Source organism: Amblyomma mixtum, chromosome 2 (assembly GCF_055824585.1).
Source record: "Amblyomma mixtum isolate Tamu chromosome 2, ASM5582458v1, whole genome shotgun sequence".
NCBI classification, from domain to species: Eukaryota; Metazoa; Arthropoda; class Arachnida; order Ixodida; family Ixodidae; genus Amblyomma; species Amblyomma mixtum.
In genome coordinates, this window is record NC_143013.1 from 173886333 (window position 1) to 173911693 (window position 25361).

The 25361-nt window shown below is 47.0% G+C and overlaps 2 protein-coding genes across 2 annotated transcripts in view; one reads left to right on the forward strand and one right to left on the reverse strand.

Annotated features, from left to right (window-relative positions):
* Positions 1-25361, reverse strand: part of LOC149361690 (RNA N(6)-adenosine-methyltransferase mettl16) — a 109876-nt gene that overhangs the window by 18615 nt on the left and 65900 nt on the right. The gene's annotated exons all lie outside the window — the stretch shown is intronic.
* Positions 1-25361, forward strand: part of Lis-1 (LisH and WD40 domain-containing Lis-1) — a 52826-nt gene that overhangs the window by 421 nt on the left and 27044 nt on the right. The window contains exons 2-6 of the mRNA XM_089572766.1: positions 668-805; positions 14143-14221; positions 18275-18349; positions 21682-21888; positions 24963-25059. Of these exons, the coding sequence (XP_089428892.1) occupies positions 768-805; positions 14143-14221; positions 18275-18349; positions 21682-21888; positions 24963-25059 (496 nt within the window). The 5' untranslated portion in view covers positions 668-767. The remainder of the gene's footprint in view (positions 1-667; positions 806-14142; positions 14222-18274; positions 18350-21681; positions 21889-24962; positions 25060-25361) is intronic.

Sequence of the window (25361 nt, forward strand, 5' to 3'; positions counted from 1 at the left end):
CTAAACAGCCGCTCGAAGCCTAGGCGGTGCCTGCTCACTTCGACGCTCCTGTCAGTCGCAGGTTTCGTCGAAACCGACGGGAGCGTACGGATGCTCGCGAGAGAGGAGACCGCTGCCAGCCTACGCAAACAGGAATTGTTTTCTTGCTGATTCTGGCCGCGTGCGAACAATCGGTTTTTCTCGGCCAGTGAACGTCCCGCCGTGCTCGTTTCCCAGACGTGACTGACAGTGGAAGCGCGTTCTCGGGCGACCGAGCGTTACGGAAGCTGCGATTGTTGAGAAAGCGCAGTCTCTGCTCGTACTATGGGACACAGCAACCTTCTCGGTGGCCGCCGATTCGGTCCTGACGTCACCGCGATTCGTTAGAGCAGCTGTTGGCTGCCACGGACCCGAACGAGCAATAACACTTGCGTAACAGAACGGCGGCCGAATAGCGTGTTCTGCGAGTGTGGGTCATCTTGACGGGGAAAGGAGCGCTAGTCGGTGGCAGGGGGCCGGCCCGTCGCCTCCGTACCGCTCTACGCCTAATTGACGGCGCCGAGGGGCTCTGCCCGCGCGGTAGGCGTGCTGCTGGAGGCAGGGTCGAGGTTTCGCTCAGATCGGGGTCGGCGGCGGGGAGGGTTCACGGTTGCCGGTCTGACTCTGCCCCCCACTCCCTGGTGCCAAGGTGGAGGCAGCAGCCTTGAAGCCGGACCGCCAGCTCCTCGACCCCTTCGTGCCGAAGAGGAACCGCTTGGATTACGTGAACACACAAACGCTCCCGGACTATGAAAATGGTGTTGTCGCAGAGGCAGAGAGAAGAACTGTGAGTACACACGTTCGTCTGTCTCCTTTATTTTTTTCTACCTTGTCATAAGCGCGCTGTCCATCTGGCCCGCGGCGATCCGCTCGAGCGAAAAGAGGTGCGCTCCTGTGGGAGCGCAGTGACTCCCGCAAGCGTGTGTGTAGCGGTCTCGCATGACTTGACGCTTTCCCGGCGCTGCTCTGTGTTTTTCTTTTTCCCCACTGCGCGCGAGGGCAGCCGGGCGACCTTTCCGGCTACTCGCTTTCGCTGCCACCTGGGCGCACACTTCACACGGTGTTGCCAGAAACGTGTGCGCGCGGGATCCCCGGCGCGTGTAATCCCGCTCGGCATGCTCGGAAGAGAAGAGCTAACAACACCCCTGTGTCCGAAACCGGTTACCAAGGATTAACGGCCGAATGGATATTGTGTCCTCGGGGGGCACCGAGGACCCCCGCCGTGGACGGAGGAGCCTCCTTATAATTGTGGTCGCTCACGCGTGGACGGTAGCAGGCATGCGGTAAACCTCCAGGGGAGCCGCTTGTTTTGGTCTCTGCCAGAGGGGTGGCATCGCGGCCGCCTTTTCCCCCTCGCCAAGGTTATTGTTCCCCGCTGTCCGAGCATCGATCCTTGGGCGCGTACCGTTTGGGGAAGTGTGGAGAGAAGGCTGGCTGAGTTGGAGCTCTAAAGATCTTGCGGCTTGATGATCCGGGTGTGCCAACCGGGGGCTACTATCCCTGGTGGAAAAGAAGAGCATAGACTTTAATTAGGCTGGAGGGTCACAGTGCGCGTGAAATTAAAGAACAGCCTGTTTGCATTAACAAGCGGAAGCCATGTATGTGGCTTTATCCAAAAGCATAGTAAATAGAAAATTACATCATGTTATTGCCACCACCAACTGCTGCGTAAGAAGGTGTGAAATTCATTGTCAACAGAATTTTATCCCTCGCCAGATCATTTGTCCTTAAGATTTTGACTCAGGTTGGGGCAACCTTGGAATTGAATTTTTAAGGTGTACTGGGAGATGTTGACAGTCGCAGTTGTTTCAAAGGATGCGTTGCACATTAGTACTCATCCTTCGCCCTGTGGTAGTCCCCTGCGATCCACTAAATAATTCATGACTGAATTTCCTCATGATGCTGTTTCGGTTTCATCAACCAAATGATGGCTGTGACGTGTAAGGTGTGTTGAGGGAATGTGAGGCGTGATAAAAGCTGCAATATAATCGTTGGTACATAGTTTTAATGCACTACAACCCTTAAGCCAACCTGCTTCAACAGCTGAAATGAAAAGTGAACTATCAGGCGGGGGTATTAGAGCTTTTTCATCCCTCACAGGACCTAAGCACAACCTTACACGTCACGGCCATCGTTAGGTCCATGAAATCAGAACGGCATGAGAGAAGAAATTCAATTATGACCTTAGTGGTTGTAGGTGTGTAGTATCCATGTCTTATGCATCATTACAGAGAAGAAAATACGGCAAAATTAGGTGTTTAGTTCTTTTTAGAATGAGTGTTTACATGTTTGGGGACGTGGCTTCGATTGTCCACCATTCAGCAACAAATTGACCTTGGAAAGAAATAATTGTTGCAGTGTAATGGTTGTGTCAGTTGCGCTATCATTGTGGTTTTACAAGCTCTTTCGTGGATGCACTCTGTGGCCTATTGCTGGCTTTTGCTCTTCATACTGCCAGGCTGTTAAATGCATACTTGCATTTTAACATCACCAAAATGGCTTGCAGTTTCCTTCATTTTACTTAGCCTTTCACTCATCTGCAAAGAAACTTGGCCGATAGGTGAAATGAAAAAGTGCTTTGGTTTAGGCCAGGGGTGCATGCCTTTGTCTGGAAATGTTTTATTAGCTTTTTTTCGGTGTCCAGAGGGATGCAAGCTCAGTCTGCTAGCAGGGATTTGGGGACTGAGTAATGGTGCTCTAGCAGGACAGCCGCGTTTTCAGTGTTCGGGTTTACCGCTAGATACTGAGTCACTCATTAGACCTAAACTTGAATATGCATCCGCCATATGGGACCCGCATCATATTAACCTCGTAAACGATCTAGAAGCCGTTCAAAACCGCGCTACAAGGTTCATTCACTCTTCTTACTCCTACGACGTCAGTGTTTCAGCCCTAAAAACTAAATCAGCACTATCGCCTCTTTCCGTTCGTCATCGCATAGCCACGCTATCACTGTACCACAAGTTCTTTTACTCATCTTTTAACCGTGCCCCTTACATCACGCCAGCATCATACATTTCTCACCGCACTAACCACACGCGTCAAGTTTTTCGCCCACGTGCCCGAACTGTTACTTTTTCAGCCTCCTTCTTCCCACGTGCAGCTAAAGATTGGAATGGCCTTCCCCAGCATATCGTCAACATCACCTGTCCTTTATCATTTGCTAGCAATCTAAACAACATTTTTTGTACATGATCACAAATTGCATTGTCTTGTACCTTTTCTGCTCATCCCACCCCTTATGTAATACCCCGCAAGGGGTCTTTAAGGTAATAAAATGAAATGAGAGATAATAATAATAATAGATGATGAGTAAAAGTCTATTTCCTGGATTGCATCTGGAGCACTGCTCAACAAGCTTTGCAGTGACCACCAGTGTTTCCCTTAGCTGCATTTTCCACACACTTGCAGGTGTGGGAGACATTGCTGGTAAAATGTGCAGGGTGCCTTGCCAACCAGCCCTGCGTCTCTGTGGGCTTCTTCCCGCGCTTTGTTCATAGCCATGCTATGGGGCAAAACGATCTGGGAATTTCGTTGCGTGTGCTTGGGTATCCCCTAAAACTGTTTGGGCAGCCTACCAGCTGTGCAAAGGGGGCCACTGTTTCCCAGGGAGGATGATGCGGGGGGGGGGGGCTAGGGGAGGGTGCAATTTACTCCTGAGCGGCCATGAGCAGGCCACTGTGTGGCCACCAGCAGGGGCGTCTGAAGCTCTGTCGCCTTGGCGTTTTCTTCTCCCACTTTCCATTGTGTCCGACTCAATTTGGGCTCATTCACCGCTGTGCCTGCATTTCTGTGGATCTCCGCTAATCTCCCCTCCGGCATCTTTTTTTCTTCTTTTTTTACCCTCTGTTTGTTCGCATCCGGGCTCTTTTGAGTGTGTGGCAAATTGTCGGCTGCCCGAGGACAATGGGAAAGCCTTGCGGAGGCTGTGGGGGCCAAGCACCTCCGCACATCTCGTCTTCCTATCTTTTGCCCCCTGAGAGGTAGAAGGGGAGGGAAGGCTTGACAATAGGGAGGCAGCTGCCAGGGCTTTCTTCTTTTTTTTTCTGTAAGTGAGGTAGTGCTTTTGTAGTTACTCAAAAATTGTACCGCAGTGCAGAGTGCCAACACAGTTTGGCCTGTTTAGTAAACTGCTAGCCAGGTGTCGGGGGCCCTGGTGAAATTGGTTTCTAATTGCGAGTACTATGTATCATGAACGGATGTGGTGACTCCATGTATAGCTATCAATGAGCATAGCTAAGGTCGGTGCTCCCTGTTTGCTGGAATGCTGGAGGCTTGAATTCTCTGGGTCAGCTAAAGCTTTATATTGGCTTTTCATGCTGCTGCAGTAGTTGCACTTAGTTTGGCGAAGTTAGTTGTGCATTGTTAATGGCTTCTGTGCATGGCTCATTGAAGAATATTAACCTTTTTTGTTGGACTCGCTTAGGTAGTAATTAGTTGTGTGGCCATTGATGCTCCACATTGGACACATTTCGTTATGAAGTATTGCTTTCTGCCGTGTTTACAACTGTGTGTGAAGCATTATTTCATTTCTTTAGTTATGGGCAACATGAAATTTGAATCAGTATCATGGTACCTTCTGTCCTCTAGTAACGTCCTAAAAAACTAATCTGATTTTTAGGTGTGATTGCCCTGGCAACAAAAATTAGCTGCCTATCTAGGCGTAAACATAGAACAATTGTAGGCATACTTTTTCATGCTGTGTCTCAATAGACCGATTTCACAAGCAGTTGCGCTACGCCACCGCCGCCGCGATGCACTCTGGGAGTTGTGGTACTCCGGCCGGCGGCCGCGTCAGCGCGGTGCGTGGCGCAGCGCGAGAAGTAGCCCTGTTTGCGTCGCCACACGGTGTTTCTCTGCGTGAATGCTGTATTTGCGGGACAAGTGCGTTCACCTGAGGTGTGTCGTGAGCTCCGACAACTGTGCGAAGCAGAGCGTCCCGGATTTTCCGTTTTCTAGAAGAGAAAAAGTAGCCAAGACATTGCGTAGAAGCTGTTCACGAGATGCAGCTGAAGAAGTGCTGTTCAGTACATTTAGCCGTACTGTCCCTGTTGATCAGTGCACAATGACAAATGGCAAATTTTCAAGTTCTGAACTGTATTAAATGCCTTTTACGCGGCTCTCAGCTTTGAGGCAGTCCCTTAAATTGTTAAAAAGAAGGCAATCGGATTTGCCTTCGTGCTGCGTCGTCAAGCCTTCTTTGCAGCGATTTCTGCCAGGTTCAAGGTTGTAAGGGAACAAGTGTGCTAAGATTTATTGTTACATTCAGGAATCCACAATGTTAGCTTGATGCACGTATTCACTCCTGATGTCTCGAGCTTCCATACTAGCGATAATGCTTTCTTTATTTCATGGAATGAGAAAGCGAGGCTATAAAACTGTCGAAATGTGGAATAATTTCCATCGTTTTGTTGCTCACTGGTCGTTGAGTATACATGGTATTCCAGTAACAGCCACATGTCATTTATGCCGGGATATCATCCACATTTTGCCCGTTGTTTTGGATAAAGAAGGCCATCTAGTGTTTACCAATCAGTCAACCTGTTCAGACTCGTACTACGAAAATAGCGAAAGTGAGTCGTACGGGAGACGCCCTGGCAGAAGATTATGTTAACCGAAATAAAAAAGTAATTAGTGTATCAATAATCAAAATAAAACTATTCGTCACGAAATTAAAATCCCCTAAACCCTAATTAGGCGTACTCAAAAGCTCCCCGATTGGCTTCTTTTCTCATTTTGTACTGAACACAAGCATTTGTCACATCTCCATTTAGAAAAATGGCATAGCTCGCTCGAATCACTCACCTTTCCTGCTGGTGACCCGCCGAGCACGTCGTGAATACATGTATGTGTTTACGTGAATAAGAAAAAAACAATCGCATGGCCGGTTTTGATCAAGGGCTATGATGAAAAAATAAAGGCAACAAACGCTGTGTGACACGTCTATAGCGAATGCCTAGATGAATACAGCGAATACTGAAACAGCAAAATGAGGTGGCAAGAAATGTATATACTGTCTGAAGACGTTAATTAAATCGCGTGCATCGCTATGCGTTCAAATGTTCTGCTGACAAAATTAACGAAAGCGGCGGTCAAGCGCGTTTTTATCGCCACCGGCAGCATTTTCCAAAGCAAGGTTCGAGGAACAAACGCAGCCTCGCCACCGCGGCCACTCCACTTCATGCGGCAACCCACCCTCTCTGCGCTGTTCCTACCGCGATTAGCATTGCACCCCTCGAAACTCCGCCGTGGAGCCTCTGTTTCCTTTATAGAGCTCAACACAATAAACGAAACGGCGGAGAGCTACTGCGGCCGGGTATAATGCCAGTCAAGGCGCAAAGTAATGTAGGCTGTCGTGCAGACGACGCCACGAAGGACTACAGCCAAGATGGCGGCTGGCTACTTCCGGTAAACGCGCGCATGCGCAGTAGGCTTTGTGAAATCGGTCTATTGGCGTAGCAGGCATAAACATGAAAACAATTGTAGGCATACTTTTTTGTGTTGCGTGTTATGTGGGACACTTTAGTTAGGTTCTGCATGATTGCCACTGAAGGGTGCGGCCCATATGCACTTCATGCCGGTAAAAATGTTTGCCAGCTTACGAATCTTTTGTGTGCTGACACCGGGTACAAGTGAAGCAGCGTTTATAGAAAAATGAACAGAGGGAAATATTTTTTGTGGAAGTTGGGAATGTTATTTGTATGCGTATCGAATAAACGCAAGCATGTCAACCTTGTAAAGCAGTGCTTCTGTTTCTGCTAGTGGGCTCCACGTTGACTTCGCGAAGACATCGTGAGGTACCTGTTCTCAGCACCCTATGCTGGCGCTTCTTGGGCACTGCTGAGACTCTGTTGAGGTAGAGCCATGCATCAATGTAGGGGAATTCAATGAATGTCGAATGCAGTTGTGTCCTGACTGAGGCGAGGTCAGGTTGCTCAGTTTCGAGCGTAATGTGAATCTTCGGAACACAAAGCGATTCCACGATTCCTAGGGTACTCCGTGCGAAGAGTAATGTGTTGGTGGGACCACGTAAGAATTCTTTCTTTTTCTTTGGTACTTACGTTGAAACATATATATTTAGGTTATAACAGATTTATAATTTGCAGAATGTTATAGCCCTTCTCAGGTGTGCCCTCATTTAATTAACCTACCCCCTTCCCCCTCTTTTTTTGTATAGTTGGCATCATTAAAACCTTCCCTTCTATAATAACTGCTTTGTACTTCTTGGCATGTTTATTGGGCAACTTTTCTGGATGTTTCATAATGTAGGTTGCCTGTAGTGCAGTTATAAATCGTGTTGTTAAAGCCTGTTGGCTGCCGCTCTCCTTCCGGAAACAATATCCACGGTTACATGTCATTGAGAAATGAAATTATAGAGTACTACTGGAGAACATTAAAAATTTGTATTAGGCGTGAATGAGCCTGGTGCAGACTGAGCTATAGCGAAGCCGTAGAAACCAAATTGTCATCATCAGCATGGCTACATCCACTATTGGACAAAACAATCTCCTAGAGCTCTCCTGTAATCCCTGTCCTGTACAAGGCGTGGCCACCCTGTGAGCAAACTTTCTAGCCTAATCTATAAGCCACATTTCTGTCTGCCCTGGCTGTGTTTTGGCTTTCTTTGGAACCTGCTTATGCTACCTTTACAGACAGTTTACTGTGCACTCCGTTATATGTCATGGCCATGGCCCCCCTTTTTTTCTTGCGAAAGCAACACTCCGGCAGCCAAAGCGAGACCTCAGGTGGCCGCCGTAGCTACCCTGACCTTGTTCCAATTGGTTGAAGTGGTCGTGAGTAGGGCCCGGAAATTTAGGCACTAAAGAACCCCCAAATAGGCAGGCATCCAGGCTCTAAAAAATATTGAAATAGGCGCTATGAAGCAAAAATAGGCGCTTTGAATAATACTCTTTATTCATATGTACAAGGTTTGTAAGTCAAGCACAGAGCGTACGCAGTCCTCAACTGAAGCAATAAAGCGCATTCTCAGGTTTTCGAACCTGAAGCTCCTTCTGTTTTCGCTAAGCATAGCTTTGTACAGTCAGGGACAAAAGTCTCCGGACCACGCGTTCCTCATACGAAGCTTATAGCTCTACCATCAGACAGCGGTTGGAGACCGCACTTGTGGAGATCAAAGAACAAAAATTTAACTCTCACCTCCACAAGTGTGGTCTCCAGCCGCCGAATAATAGTAGAGCTATCGGCTTCGTTAGAGAAACACGTGGTCCGGAGACTTTTGTCCCTGACTGTACTTTAAAAGGCTTCTTTTGATATCACATGAAGTTAGTGGCGCGAACCTAAAACATGAGAGTTGATAAAGACTTATGCCTTCAGGTGATGCGGCCGCATCGTCTCCGCGTAGAAAGTCTCTGATTTGGGAAATTGTTTCTAGGCATCTATTTTTTTCTACCAATAGTCGCATTTTCGTAGAAGCAGTAGTGCCCTTTCCTTCCAGTCCCCGAAGTGCTGCTGGTACTTCTGCCACTATCTTCAACGATTCATCTATTGAGGCTCCAGCCTTTTCCAACTTTGTCATCCTTTCCATATATTTTAAGAAGTTTGCACTAATGTATGTCAGGTCTCTTTCCAAACTCTCCTCTTGCTACACTTCGAGATAAACAGTTCGTTACACTGCGTTCAAGTTACAATTAGAGAAAAACGTTCGGCGAGACCCGCGCCTTTTGTGCGTGCATCGGCGTGCGCCTTTCACCATACATAGACAGATGTCTAAAAATTGAAAAACGGCACCGAGGACCAAAGTGCCGGATGTAGGCACTTATAGGAAAAAAATGCGGTTAAATAGATAGTATTTCCTAGAAAATGACAAAAAGGCAGGCAAGTGCAAAAATCCCCCGTTTAGGCATTTTTAAGCATGTTTAGGCAAATGCCTAAATTCATGATTAGGCAAATGCCTAATCATGAATATCTACCAACTCGCCCAACTGAACGTTTTGCTAAATTTCTGGGCCCTAGTCATGACGTCACAGTGCGCAAATTTCAAACGGGGCCAATTGTACTTACTTTGGCTAGTGACCATGCAACCAATTAGAAGGATCGTATAGGGATGCTCCAAGTAAATGGAACTGAGTTGTTATTTGCTTAATTAACCAATTAGCCTAATTAACCTTTCTAGTCAGACCAGGTAAGTAAATAAAAGCAAGTAGGAAATTGGTTGAGTTGGGCAATCGAACCAGGGTCTCCGGAGTGCGAGACTAGCTGCTAACCACTCCGCCATGTCAGCTCACTGGTTTGGAATGAACAAAGGCACGTCTAGTGAATACTAGTGAATTACGGTGTCTTCGTTCACTCCCATCTTCCTCCCTTCCCGTTACAGTGAGGTTCAGGTGTCCACCGAGGTATGGGAGGGAGACAGATACATTTCCTTTCCTCAAAAACCAAATTACCAACGAGCGAGGCGTAGAGCCGAACGGGCGATGGCGTTCTGTGGACTCCCTGGCAGCATTGCAAGACGCTGTCGCGTTCCACTCTTCGAGGCGAAGCTTAACATCTTAACCACACATCAGTGACACAAGCAGGAACACCGCGCTGAAGGCTTTCGCGTCGCTGCACTTTACGTCAACAAAGTGCCTCCTGAATATTTTTCTCCTATTTTCTGCTGGGATGTTATTAGCTCAAGTTTGTTCTCTAAATCGCATTGCTCCCTCTCTGTCTCTGAGTGTTACGCCTGTCGTTTTTCTTGGTGGGGGTTCTTTGTCTGCGCTTGTACCAACAAAGAAATCTGTGAAACATTCTTGCAAAGCAGCATGGTTGAAAGTTTGTTGGATCTCATCAGGGTGCATGCCGATGCAGTTATTTGTATGTGTACATATCGTCCTCCACCTTTGTACAGAAAGGCTAAGGGAAATTTTTCACTTTTGTGGCTTCAGCTGTCTTCAAATTCTGAAAGATGATGATGTAAGAAAGAAATGACGGGGATTTTTATCACATCTTCATCCTATCGGTGGTATGTTGTTCAGCCCAATTCTGCATGGTAGAAAAATTTACCAAGCTTGTGTCTTAGGCAGTAGGCAGCCTTAGCTCGTGTATCACTGTACGGTTGACAAGGTAGAAGTAACATTGGGCACACTTTTTTTATTGCATCCCACGTGTAAAGCGTCTCTGCCAGAGGGGGTTATCCAGGAACAAGCTGGCAGAGCCATTCGAGATAAGCGATGTGATTCAGCTTGCACCAATTCTCCTGTGAATGTTGCCGTAATTGGAAGCCGAGATACAGCAGTGAGAGTAGCGTATATGCATACTGGGGCCATTTTATAAGCTTTCCTGCTGTATCAGTGTCTCTGAAAGCAGGCCTGTGCCCTGTGCGTGTGACTGTGACTGGGCCGGGGCATTTGCAATGCTGGTGTCGACAACATCGTTGCGAGGCGTGGCGTTCAATCCTCAGTACCAGTAGCCAAGTACCCGTAGGTGATACTTTAGCTGCATGCTTTCTCGTGGCCTGGTGCTCGGCTTATGTCGGATGAAATGCTTGGCTAATGGATCTTTGACCCCCACCTTGTGCCCTAAAAATTAATCACCTGGTGTAGGCGCATGGCACTGCTGTACTATTTGTGGGTTTTTTTCTGCATTGATTATCAGTGCTTGAGGGGTCCTGACCTCCATCTCATCAAAAGTTATCTGTATTTTGATGGTTGTGAGGTGCCCTGCCTGGGTGGGATGTATAGCTGCAAAAACTGCCATGCTTCTATGTGCTTGAATAATGTGAATTGAGCGGTCGAGTTTGTTTTCCATTTTGACAGTGAAAGCGCTCAGAAGGACAAGGACGACAGAAAAGGAAAGACACACAAAGCGCTTACTTTCAACTGATTTTATTTCATGCGAAGAACAATTTTATACTCATGGTAATCACCTGCGCATGCTTACGAGAACATTACCAACGAGTGATAGCTGGCACGGTCTTTCAGTTCTTTCAGGCAACCGGCATGCCCGATGCAAGATAGGACAGCTCTTTTTCTGACAACAGAATTGATGGAGCGCTTACGCAATCATCGCCCGCTCGTGCTATCTCAAGAGCCTCCACAATCTCTCTCGTTGTTTGACATTTACTTTTAAAAAATGCCTTACAACTGTGAAAAACGGGACGGCAGCCTTCCTTGCTTTTCTTGCACTTCTCTTTGCAGTTCAGACTATGGATACTCAAGTGCCCACCTTTTTTGTTTTCCACATTGTAGTTATGCTCTCCTAACCTCTCATTTGTGCATCTTCCCGTCTGCCCCATATAATATGTGCCACATGTCAAGGGCACCCTGTACACGACGCCTTCTATGCATCTTACAAATGGCTTTTGGTGCCTGATTGTGCAAGCGGCCTTTCCCTGGTTTCCAGAAGTGCTCTTCTTGCATAGGGCGCTCAACTTATTCGGGGCTGAAAACGAAATGTTTACGTTTACCCTGTTGCCAATTTTTCTCAGGTTATAGGCTATCACACAACCTTTGTGTGTAAATGACCTTTCCTGGAATGACCATATTCACTGTACAGTAGCTAAGGCTGGCCGTGTTCTTAACTTCCTGAAAAAGAATTTTAGCCAAGATCCTGCTCAATTAGAAGGAGCACTCTAGTTTTCTAATGTGTGGTTTATCAAAGTACGGATGTTCCGCTTGGGACCAAAACATGTATTGCAGAATTGGAGCGTGTCCCAAAGCGTGCAGTCCGATTTGTCTCCTCAAACTACGACTTCACCCAGACCTCCCCTGACATAACAATAATCCTGGGATAGCTCCTTCTACAAGGGAGGCGGAAATATGTCCGGTTAAAACTATTCCACAGTATCTTTACAGTTTACAACGGGTTTAAGGAAGGAAACATATATATACTTGATCCTACCTGCAGGTCCGCCCGAGTTGTCCACTCCCTAAAAGTCCGAAAATACAGGTGTCGAATAAATATACTTAAGCACGCTGTTTTCCCTAAAATCGTCCATGGCTGGAACAACTTAACGGAAGAGATTGTCTCTGCACCAGCATCCTGTTTTGAAAATGTTTTAGCAAAGTTTTTGTTGAACCCTTTCCAGCCAAGATCAAAGCTGTTTGATACAACAAATCGATATCCAGAAACTTGAATGTGTAGGAGGAGGATAATTCTAAAACATCAGAAAATTGAAGTTTCGTCACTTCTTTATAAGCTTTTTTTTTTGCATGATTTCAGATGCAATCATTGGGACTGAGAGGGTGTGAAACGCTCAAGTTTTTGTGATTTCTTTTAAAAATACCAACTGCTCTGAAGCTTCGCTAGTCTCTGTTCGATGCCGCAGTTGTTACCCAAAATATGCAAGAATGACATGACATACAGCTCGTACCTCTGTTGTTATTTTGTCATTTTGTGCGGGTAAATGTACAGTGTATGTGAGTGGAATTCTTGAGTTGGTTGAAGACAAGCTCTGGTTAGTTTGACACGTACCGCGTGAGACTCAGGGCGACCACACTGCCAGTATCCAGATTTCCAGCCTTCAGCTCACAGCATCTGCTTACTGTACAGGCTTTGAGTGACACAGTGTGTGCCCAGTGTACACTGTTAGTTATAGACTTACGACATGCGCGAAAAAATGATCTACCTTCCTCTCTTCCTTTGCTGTCTCTCCCTTCGTTCCCCCGCCCTTCCGTTCATCATTCTCTCTCTCTAAAAAGTTGTTATGCGAAAGTACCACATCTAGGCGATGTAGAAGTTTTCAGTTTGCTGGCACGAACAATATCCTAAGAGGTTCAGTTCATTTGTGTTATTCTTTGCCTTTGAGTTGTTGTTGTTGTTTTTGCGGATCTACATGCGATGAATGCTATTTCTTCATAATCATATAAATCAACGCCCCAACACGTCTGGTGGGGGCCGCCCATGAAACTTATTCCTTTCCGTGTGATATGTGCTTGCACTGAATGTATGCATCTTCAGAAGAAAAAAACGTGTAATGTTGTAGGCTGCCAAAGAAGCAACATTTACACGACACAAGCAGCCACAGGTATCTCAAGTATGATCGCGTTGATTAATCCATAATTAGGCCTCCTGGTCCCAGTGGTTCTATTTGGAATCATTATTATTTGCGAAATATTTTAGTGCTTGTAAACGTGTTTAGCCAAAAGAATTTGTTTTGGAGGAGTAACGGGGTGGGGCTTGTACCCTTCCATGTGAGTGGAGAAAAACAAAAATGGTTTTCTTTTTTCTACACGATGCAGGGCACGAGGTGATGGTTACAGCAGAGCGTACACAGTTTTTATATCCCACTCCTACGCACATGTCAGTCAGGTGAAAGGCAGCTAAAATATGTTGAGGAGTCGCTAAATGTCGGAACTGCTGCAAAAACAGCAGGACTTTCTCGCTCAGTTCAAGACTGGTGGCCCCTAAATTCAGCGATTCCAATTGGAACCACTGGGCCTGAAAGGGTTAACTAAGCATCGTGTAACCTTTTTTTCTGTGTGCTTCATGTACAGGGTCGTCCACTCTTAGTTAGAACCCGCTAGCGCATGACCGCACTCTTGAGAGGGCCACCGCGTGCAACACAGTTGCTCATCGCAGCAAAGTGGCGCAGGAGAAGGTGTATCTGGACGCGGTGCTTCGCGTTGTCTGCCACTTTGCTTCGAAGCGCAGCCGTTTCGGACACAGTGACCCTCCAAAGAGCACGGCCATGCGCTAGCGCGTTCTAAGAGTGGACGACCCTGTACATGCTGAAATGCCTAATATTTTCGTTGATACATTGTAAGATTTTGTCTTTTTTTTCTTTTCTCGCATTTATATAGTTCATATCCACTTTTTTGTAAATGCGTTGTTGAGTGTTAATGTTTCTACTCATAACATTGTGTTTTCATGTTGCACTGTGCTACCTGTTATGTTATTTTGTATGTTTGCCCCCTAGATAATGCTGATTTGGGTGGTGCAGGTATTTTAATATATAAATAAAATGAATAATTGGATGCTTGGATACAAAGCGGGGATACTGGCATGCATGGAAGTGTTGTGCTGCTGATACTTAGATACCTTTCTTTTGTAGTTCTGCGTGATTGATCGACTTGGAAATTTAAAATTTTTTTTTTTGAGCAGCTGGCTTTCGTCATTGCGTGGAATGTGGAATACTGAGGCATACTGAGCGTTACTGTTTCCCCCCTCCCTTCGTGTGTGCAGGAACAAGGCAATCGCTGACTACTTGATGTCAAATGGGTTCATGGAAGCTCTGGAGGCCTTCAAGAAAGAGGCAGACATGGTGAGTGCTAAGGGCAAGACGTTGGAAAGAGCTTCTTTTAAGGTAGGGGGGTTACACTGCCACAGACTGTGTGAAAAGTTTCATTGAATAATGCCAGACTATGAGCAACAATTTTTTTTTTTTTGTGGTCTGAACTTAAGAATACTGTATACTCCGTTTCATACATAGCAGTCAACGCTGCCAAAGCTACGAGAGTAGTCAGCTGCAAAAAACAAGCGAAATGTATCAATCCGCCTCGCGTCGTGGCTGAGTGGTACGAAGCGCGCGTCTGTGTGTTCATTTTATAAGGGGCCAAGGTTCGACTCCCGACTTGGCTGGTTTCTTTTTTATTTATTTTTTTAATTTCTCTTAAAAGATTCATTAGGTAGAAACTCGAAACTGTCAAACTCTAATACCTACTTAGAAAAACACGGCGCTGTTTACTTGCTTCGAAGAGAAAAGACAGGCACACATACGATGCAACTTGAGTCGGATGGCGTTGAGTGCGAAGCTGTCATAACACTGCGAGAGCTAGATATTGTCACCTCGCTGGGTCATTTTTGCGGTGATCTTATTCCAGTAGAGAGACCTTCTTTCTTGAACCTCGCAACTGTCCGAGGGCTCACCCCGGTCATCTCACCCACAGTTTCGAGAACTTCACGCACAGTCTTCTCCGGGAAGCGCTTCCTTACGCTAGAGTAAACGTTGACAACCACCTGTTTGCAGTCTTTCGAAGTTTTCGGAGACTTCAGCTTGGAGAATAGGCGAGCAGGAGATGTTTTTGAAGCCGCAGTGGGCGAAGAAAACAAGCGAGTAGGAGATAGCGGTGCCATTTTCGCAGACTCAGAAACCGAAAGACGAAAGCAGACGACATCACCGGCCGGCCTAGCTGCGAAAACCTGATACAGGAGGAGCCGGAAAAATCCAGAAAACTAAGGCACTCTGTTTTGAAGAACATAAAAGAAAAAGCAATCTTTTTGCAAAATAAAGCACTTTTATTTTTATACTACAATATTGACCAACATTTACTTTAATTTTAAGTTCATTACTCTTTTCACTTTTGACGCACTACATTACGATGCGGACGAGGAGCACGAACAGGCGCCGCAGCCTTCGCTGTGTTGACTGCTATGTATGAAACGGAGTATAGTATAGTGGTCCTCATTTTTAATTGAATGGCCTCCGCTGTCTTTTTTTTTGTGTGTGTGTTTGAGAGAGAGAGAGAGATCATGCACGTTTTTGTGTGATCTGTGAATTAGCAGTCTTTGTGAACCTGCTTCAGCAGTGTTATTTTTTTTTATCATAGTTGCGCGGCAGCAGGTGTGTGACTTTTGTGCAAATTCTGAGGTAAATGAATCGCTACGTGTGCCTTCACCACATTACAGACTGGTGTAATCTGTTAACTGGATTTAAGACTGCCAGTTTCGGTTAGACAGGGTGTTGCTCCTTTTCCCTTTTTTGTCTAGAGTAAGAAATGGAGGAAGCAAGGCTTGGCCTGGGCACCTTGCGTGTAAAATGCATCTGCTGAGGCAACAGGATGCTGTAACTTGTGAAAGGAAGGAAAAAGGCTTAGCCTTGCATGAGCGCGACCTTGTTGCTGTGCTCTTTCTTGGCAGCTTAAGGGAGAACCTGGTGAATACAGCGCGAAGCAAGACGAGGTCTCTGCAGGAACGCGACGAGCATGGGGACAGTGGTTGTGTTTACAAAACATTTGTGTCCGCATTGGGTGCAGCTTTGGCACTGCTTTCAGGCCTGTAATGTACAGGTGGCCTGAATGTTGAACAGAGGCAGTGGTCGGGTTACATTGTGGTCCGCTGCAACGGCGAATGTACGCATTGCAACGAGGGCACAGGTGGCACATTACTTTCGATGTTCTCATTTTTTTTGTGGTCTGGATGGAGCAGTGTGCGTAAGAGGGCTGACAAAATCACTGTCAAGCGAAGCGTAAAATCATGCCGTGGATGCAGTCAATATGTATGGAGGTTATCCCTTTCTTGTCGAAACAGAAAGGGGGGGGGGTATTGCTGCTGCATGTCATGGATGCAGCGTCAAGTGCACGCTCTGACCCGTACTGCTGAAAGCAGCACTGTTTTGTCTGTACTGCCAATAAGGTGAACGTCTAAAGCATTGCAGGCGGTGGATGTGCTGGGTATGCCATGGTAGCCAATTCTATGAGCACGGTGGCATCTGTGGGGCTCGAGCTGTGGCCCTTCCTCGAGTACTTAAGGGGAGATGAGGGGATCGAAGGCAACCTTGCTATTTTTCGACTTAGAGTGATGAAATTTGGCAGACTGGCTTAAAAGAGCATCAAACAATCAGATATGAAGTTTCACAATGACAGCTACAGTAGGTTCCCTGTTATCATTGTTTGTATGTTCTTCCCATGTTGCTTGCTTGTGGAAAGCCTAGCATGACAAAAAAAAACAGGCTACAGGTCTGTAAATGCTTTTAATAGTTACTAAAAAGTGTGGTGTAAATCAAGACTCTCTCAATTTGTTTTTTAAGTTTCTCTGCTCTTTTTTTTTAAAGGACACAATATGCGTCTTCTTTTATGTTTAGAATGTATCATGCTCTAATTACCATGTATGAAAAACATGTGAGCCTAAATGGTAAATTTGAGACTCTCTCGACGCAGACCACATTTCAGTGATCACAACAAAACAAACGGTGCAAAAATCCATGCACCCATTACTGTGCTATGCTTTCCATGAGCAACGTATTGAGCTCAAAAGAAACTTTCGAGAAAACAAGGCTGAAGGTTCTAAGCTAGCACACACTTTCTATGTGTAGGTGCAGAAAATTATATTTATTTGGAGGACTTAAAGTTTATTTTTGGGCGAAATATTTCAGTACAACATAGAAACAGTGTTGGAGATGCCAAAAAGGTACTTTGCAAAAATCGACTTTTTTAGCGATCTTATCCCCACATCCTCCCTAGGGACACTGAGGAGAGCTCTATTAATATTTTTTTTTATAGCAAAATCCGATAGTTCGGCCTTTCATGGCTTTGTTGCCACTTGGCCGGCAGCGAAAGATGCATTTATTTCTAAGAAATTTGGATTCGAAGTTGAAAAAGTTTTTCCCGCCGCTCTGATTCAAACTTGGGATTCTCCTACGACGACACAGGACTAAGTGACGTGAAACATGACGTGCACATGACGTAACGCAGACTCCGTGATTTCTGGCGGCCAGCAGTGCGGCCCAGCAGCAGCCCAAAAGAAAGCTACCGCCGGCCGCACGTTGAAGGCATCTATCGGCTATTGCTGCCGTCGCTTCTTTTACGTTTGCACCGGCGTTTTGCCAGCGTTACAATGGATCCCGTTCTCGAAGTCGTCAACGAAGTTCTCGCAAATAGACACCTTTAGCATACCGTGTACCTTGTTACCGTTAGCGGAATACCGGGAGCCTCCATACCGCTGCGAGCAGGTGCTGATTGGTCCCGGCGCTGCAGGAGCGCGCGTAGCCGTCGGGTACGTGGCGCCATCTGGCGACGTCAAGGAGATTTGCGCATGCGTTTGCTGCGCCTCAGTGATTCGTTGCTTCTCGTGTTCTACTGTTGCTAGAACTATTGGTTCTAGCAACACTGTTTTGTCCTATGACGTCACCACGCTTGTACTTGCGAGTTTGGCCTGTGGCGGCGATACCTGTATTTTGGTTCTTGCTCTTTTCTACGTTACAAGAGCTTTGTTGTCAGTATGAATGGCATTCTTGTAATCAGGAGCTGGTATTCTGTCGATGCAAATCAACTTCAATTTCTCCTCAGTGTCCCCTTAACCTCATCATCTGCAAAGTGCACGTGGTACCATGGTACCTTTTCAACCTGTGCGCCGCCTCATTTGGACTGCGTTTTGCAACTGGTGCGACTAATACACCGCGCCTGTGTCAGGGCGCGCAGTGGATTTGCGAACAATAACACTTGGCAGTCCAGCGAGCAGTATGGTGCTGCACAGGTTGGAAAGGTGTACAGCCTAACCTTTAAAAAGTTGGGCAGCCAGGGACATAGTGCGTTGCAATCTGACTCTGGGCACTGTTTTTCTAGTCCTTGACTTTTTACTGTTATCTGTCTTGTTGCAGCCGGGTGACATAGATAAAAAATATGCTGGTCTTCTTGAGAAGAAATGGACGTCCGTGATCAGGCTGCAGAAGAAGGTGAGGGCCTTTGTTCTTGTCTTGTCCCGGCTTCAAGTGAGCAGATAAGGGGGCATTAGACTGTGACATATACAGGACTGTCCCGTACTGTCAGTGGGAGAACCTTTCAGGGGAAAAGGTGCCTGGCAACACTGCTGATAGGGAACTGCTCTTTGATGAAAATGTTTTCCGGGCTTGTGAAGTGAACGTTGTATGAAAGGAGAAGAAAGCTGATAATGAATATTCGAGAGTGTATGCAAGTGCTGGCAGGCTAGTTCTTTTGCAGTGCCACTGTGGCGATGTGCAAAAGGTGCCTGTGTGCTGTGCGACGTTGGCATGTGGTAAAGAACCCCCTGGTGGTCTGAATTAATCTGGAGCCCTCCATTGCGGCATTTGTCATAGCCCATGTGTCGCTTTGGGATGTGAGAACCCATAGTTCATAATTTTTATTTTGTGTCTGCAGTGCAGCTTCTAGAACCCTTGTAAGCTTTGGCTTATAACTACGGTCAAACCTCGTTATAAGAGAGCATTTTGTAACGAAATAAGGAATGTAACGAAGGAATCTCGATTCCCCTTTGAAGCTCGGTCAAAGTGGTTATAACGAAGCTACGGCTGTGACAAAGTAATCGCCGGGCGCTTTCAACTTCATTATGACAAGGTTCAACTGTATTCATTAATAGTTGTAATGGAAACAAAATTGATACCATGTAATGTCAAGTTAGCAAGACATTGCGCAAGAATACTTTTATTCGAAATCTCGACACATGATTTGGCACATGAAGGGGTATCACTGTACGTAGCATGAAAGCATACTGCATACGATTCTAACATATCCTCAATTGTAACATGCACCTGTTTTTCGTGGTTGGAAGAAAAAAAGAGTACAATGACCTCAAATTGTCTTTTCCGCACGTCCGCTCTGCGCATGCGCGCCTCTCCTCCTCCGGCTCCATTGGCAGAAACCTGTCAGCTCCTACTGCGTAAGCGAAGGGCAGAACCGTCCACTTTCGCTTGTGAACCGGTTTTACTCGGGACGAGCGCTCTCCCGCCGCCTTTCTTCTCCCGATTAGAGAGTTCGCTACACGTCGCAGCCTTTATGCCCCTGATTATAGCCCCCTTGGTACGTGGCATGGACACCCAGCCAAATCTTCTAGCTGGTGTGCGCGACGGCTATGTTTTCCGGAGCAAACTTGTGAAAATATCAATTGAACCACAGGCTCACTAAGCCTGTGCGTAATATTTAGCTTTCCGCAAGTTTGCTTCGTAGCAAAGTGCAGAAGCGCAGAAAAAGCGGCTGTCACGCACGCCAGCTAAAGATTAGGCCGGGTGTGCATGATTTTCACCAGCTTCTACTCACTCACCAGAGGGTGCCACATCTTGTGGAGAAGGCAGATTGTAATGCGCACTAGATTTTCATGCTTCCATAATGAAATAGGCAGGTGAGGCTGCGCGATTGCCATTTGCCTCTGTACGCAAGATCATCATCTTGTTTTAAAGCATCAGCTTTTGTTAGTCATCGTGGCCCATTTCTTTCGACGGGAGCTCTGGCGGCAGTGGAGCACTTGGCGAACTTGGCAGAGCGCCAAGACGCTTGTGCACCCCTGGACGGGAATGTCTGCCATAGGGACACTTTTGGCGCATGTCTGCCAGGCTGCACCAGTGTGTGAGATTAGAAAGCTCCGCTTGCGAGTTCGACTTTTTTTTTTTAAGCATGAAATGCTTTTAGCCCCCGTTGTCGGCAGTGTGGTGACGTCACGCCGAGACCGAGAGCCATCATCCGGGCACTGAAATCCACTCATCCGGGCACTGAATTCCAGTCATCCGGGCACTGAAATCCACTCATCCGGGCTCTGAAACGAGAACATCCGGGCACCGAACGAGACTTAACGAGATTTAACGAGACTCTCTAAGCCCTCCTACGTGACCGGCATGCAAGCACCGGTTGGTCTCCAAAGGAGTCACAAAAAATAACTGCTGCCAGTGCCTTCTCAATGTTTATCAAGATATCAGTCGAGCTGTGCGTTTGATAACGCACGGAATTATAATTTCCGATTTCTAATAACGCGTGCAAAAAGCACATAAATGCCACGATACACTTCGTTGTCATACGTGATCTGTTAGGGGCTTCGCGCATCGAAGCAAAGCAAAAGGCATCCCGCCGAACAGGTGGTGGTGTTCCTCCCTTCCTGTAGGTTCGGGTGTCCACCGAGATGACATTAGGCCCGTAAACATTTCATGCTTACTCTACTCTCAGTTTTTTTTTTAACCCTGTGTCGTAGTGAACTCCTCGCGGTGTGTCTTCCCAACTGACATTTACACGTTGGCTCAAGTCCAGGCCTGCGCCTTTCTGACGGGACAGTCCAGATGCAAAGCCTATCGGTACCTGAGACTGCGGTAGGCGATATCGGTAGTATTGATGATCAAGGAGTACCAAACTGCAGTTTTTGTGATGCCAATCACAGTAGGTTGTTACTGGCATGGTTCCATTTTTGTACTCAATTCTAATGCACATATCATTTTTAGATTTTTCTGGAGAAAAGGTGTGCGTTAGAAGTGAGTAAGTGCAACAATTGCATGGCCTGGTGCTACTTACAGTTGTGACAGTAGCGAAAAATGACATTATTCGGTTCTTAACAAGCCACAGTTCTAAGGTATGTGGAAAGAAATGGAATGTTGTCTGCTCTGAAGTAGGGAAATTTGAGTGGTCGTAAACAAGCGGTTTTGTTGCCTAGGCAAGAAAAATTGCTGCCTCCTGTGAACACTGTTGATGACTGCTGAACACTGTTGATGACCACTGAACAATGTTGATGACCACTGAACACTGCTGACGTCCACTGAACAGTGTTGATGAACACTGTTGATGGTTGCACCCTCCTGTGAACACAGTTGCTGTGTTACCGAGCTTGGGGTTGCCTGTGTGAACCCAAGCAATGAGTCTGCTTTCCTGTTGATACAAAATGCAATAACACCTGTGTATCACACGTACACACACACACATTATAATCTGGAGCTTTTCACTACAGCCTGCTTCATCAATTTGAGCACATAAAGATTGAATCATTGTAACCTCTGCTAACGTTGTCATTTTGATTATTTGAATGCTGTCATCTGACTGCAGTGTTTGACAAAATTGTAGGCTCTTTATTTTTACCTAGAAACAACAATAGCCGAAACCTTTGTCTGAAAAAGATTCTTGGCGGGTGATGCCCAGTGAAAAGTGGCATCGTCGGCGATGCCATCTTGGTTAATTGATGTGTGGTTCAGTTTCCTCTTGCTGGGGTGTTAAACTCTGCATACCACACACAGCACTGCTGATGGTCGTTTAAGGACATTGTCCCATGCTGTGCATCCAGGTGATGGACCTGGAGAGCCGGCTGGCCGAGGCGGAGAAGGAGTACATCTCGGGTGCCCCCACTCGGGAGAAGCGCTCCCCTACGGAGTGGATCCCACGGCCGCCCGAGCGCCACGCTCTGATGGGCCACCGGTCACCAGTCACCCGGGTGGCCTTCCACCCCGTGTACAGTGTAGCTGTCTCGGCCTCTGAAGATGCCTCCATCAAGGTGGGTGACACATGCGATCAGCCTGCAGTAAGCCTTAGGCTGACAGTTTCTTGTCTCAACATTTCGCAGGCTCAGATTAGCGGTTAGTCATTGTGGGGCAATGCCCTTTACTAGGGGTGTGCGAATATTCGATAATTTCGAATATTCGATCGAATAGCACGGTATTCGATATTCGCTTCGAACCGAATTCTCGGTATTCGAAATTTCGAAGTATTCGTCACGCGCGAATAGTATTACTGGGACGCTTGCCCGCTTGCTTTACGTGGTTTCGGTTCCGAGTATTGCCGCATAGATGGTTTTTTTTTTTTTATCGCGCTTTCAACGCTCGGGGGTCAGTCAATACGCAAATCACGATCAGGCCAGGGTGCGAACCCAGCGACAAACGAAAGAAAGGTGAGGGCGACGCGCTCTTACGAAAGATCCTGCGTTCTGGCCGTCTTCGAACCTCCGCACTAAGGCTGCCATAAGCCGCGTCGCTGCCACCGTGTCGAGGCAGACGCGAAGAAGGAAGAACACAGCCGACAGTCGTCTAAGATTCAAAACAAGAAACCTCAGTTTATTGTCAGCGAACCCTTTATATACTCTGGCTGGTGGTGACGTTATCGATGAGCTCGGACGCCGCAAGTATTCGAACGCGGGCATCGCTTTGCCGCCCTCACCCCCCCCTCCCTTCGCCCTCTTTTTTTTTCCAATAGAGCTGCGGTTAAGATTATCTGATAGGGCAGATGCGACGATAAACACGCAGCCCTACCGCGCTATCGCTTCACCCAATCAGGTGACGAATCATGCGTCGCCGAAGTGTATACTTACTTCACTGAGAAGGGCGCATCTAGCGTGTGATAACGCCAAGCTTATTGTGCACCCGTGGAGGATTACTGCCGTTAATGCTTGGCATCGGGGAGGCTGCGGACATATACGTGACTGCCGAACTTTAGTAGAACGAAATGATCGCATCCATCTATGACTGGCGTCTTTTCTTGCTATTCTGACTGCTTGGGCATTGGTGGGAACAGAACGCCGTTGTAATCAGGGCATTGAGCCGTCTTCGGTGGTGTGCCGCACTCCGTCGCCGCAACTCGGGCACTCCGGTACGTTGGAGGCTCAGAGCATGCATTCTTGGAAGCGCGATGCTAAGTGCTGCTCGGAGGTACTACTGGGGACAATTTTGCCAGGAGGCGCGAGCGGTGCCAATGACGTTTCGCTTGCGGCGCTAGAGTTTTGTACAGCCGCTTCCATTCTTGCTAGTCTGGGAATGTAACCGGAACGATGGTCCGATCCTTCAGCTTGATAAGCGAAGCAACGCTCTGCAAACAGCAGCCGCGAGCTGCTAGTGAAATGCAAAAAAAAAAAAAATGCATCGTGCGACACGCCTTGTCAGAGTGACGGCATAGGCCGGGAAGAGCGCCAGTTTGCCGCACTAAACCCAAGAGAGACAGAGCAGAGCTGAAGTTTCCATACGAGCACCCCTCGGATAGCGAAATAGACGCGCCAATCTCCGGCCGAAAGGTGATGGCGATGCATTTGAGCCATGGGTGGCGCGTCCTGAACGCTCTGTCCCCGACAGTACGGCCAACCTATCGGTGCTTTGGATACGCGATGGTGCGATGCTGTCAGTGCTGCTAGGAGGTCTGGTCAGCTTATGTTTCATTTTAACATCTTTGGACGCAGCAGTCCCATCGGCGTAACCGAAAAGAAGGCGTAATCCAAGCCAAGAAGTGAGGATCCTAAACTATAGAAACGCAAGTGGCAAGTCGGTGCACCGAACGTGATTGCCTAGCTCAGTGTCAGACATTCGACCCGTTCGACCACTGGTCACCGGTAGTGCAGAATGTCCTTTTTTTTTTCATTATTGTTCTCAGTGCTCTTGCTGCAGTGTAGTGCAGTTAGTCCTATGGCTTCAGTTATTGGTTGTACTACTGGCACCGTTCTGTATACTGTCATATTTTGTATTTTATCTCTAATTTCTTATTAGAAAGCAGGCGATATTTTTATGTTATAACTTTTTATTACCAAGCCGGTAAAATTGTTCTTAACTCAATTTAGGTGCTCTCTTAAAATTTTGAAGCATGGTTTTAAATAAAGCCTCAGTGCAATATGTAATGGCATCGTGTGTTAGGAAAATAAATGGTTTTGGAAATGCCTACTGTCCTTCAGCCTTTTTTTAGTGCCAGAAATACTATTCGAACTATTCGCTTCGAAATTATTCGAAGAAAATTGCTATTCGCTTCGAATCAAAAAACCACTATTCGCACACCCCTACCCTTTACTGTTGTATAGCCTGGCATGGCTGTTCAAAGAAGTACTTGCAACTGGGCTTGAGCCGCCGCGGTGGCACAGTGGCTATGGTGCTCGGCTGCTGGCCCGAAAGACGCGGGTTCGATCCCGGCCGCGGCGGCTGAATTTCTTTGGAGGAGAAATTCGAGGCCCGTGTACTGTGCGATGTCAGTGCACGTTAAAGAACCCCAGGTGGTCGAAATTTCCGGAGCCCTCCACTACGGCGTCTATCATAGCCTTAGTCGCTTTGGGACGTTAAACCCCATAAACCAAACCAAACCAAGCAACGGGGCTTGTTGGTGCGTATTCGTGAAGACTGAGAGCGCAAAACGGCAACACGGACGAGTAAGGGAACAGGATGAGCACAGCACTTTCAACTGGATTTATTCAAGGAAGAACATTTATATAGCCTTTGTCCTTATCCATGCTCTTAATCGCTGTTCATGGCTATTCATTTTTTTTTTTTTGTCATGTCTTTTGTTTGCTCTCAGTGCTTCAAAATTTGATAGTTTTGATGCTTGGGTCCTTTGTGTTGCACTAGCCTTTAAAACGCTCATTGCCAGAAGCCCCTTTTGAGCGCCTGGGAAAGAAAAGTGATTTCTGCTTTTGTTCGTATATGCAGTGAGTTTAGTTGGTGGCACCAGTTGGCGGCAACCTTTGTTACATGCCACCCCTGCACTTGGGTGTTCCGCTTAGCCCATTCAATTGGCCCCACATTGCCATAGGAGGAACACCAAGTGTGACACCACCACCCACATGGCCATGTGTGCAGCCTTTGGATCTGTTCTCTCCTTTCCCAGGTGTGGGACTACGAGACTGGCGACTTCGAACGAACACTAAAGGGCCACACAGACTCTGTGCAAGACATAGGCTTCGACCACACGGGAAAGTTCCTAGGTGGGTTCCTCTTGTTCCACTTTTCCGCTATTCACATCGGCATCGCGATCTGCTCCGGCGGCGCGCCCAAAGCGCGCTTCTATCGCACCACGGCGTGCGCGTAGCCTCTGCGATCGTATTCGCGTTCCGTATTCGGGACGAGACTCAGCACAGATGAGTTCCGTGAACTCAAACTATGGTTCAAGTTCATGTGGCGGAAGACATTCAAGAACAGCACGAATTCGAAAACACGCGGGCGCAATGTGCAGACTTGCGCAGAATTTCAGCGTCACAAGTTAAGAGGCTCCCTTTAAGCGTGAATT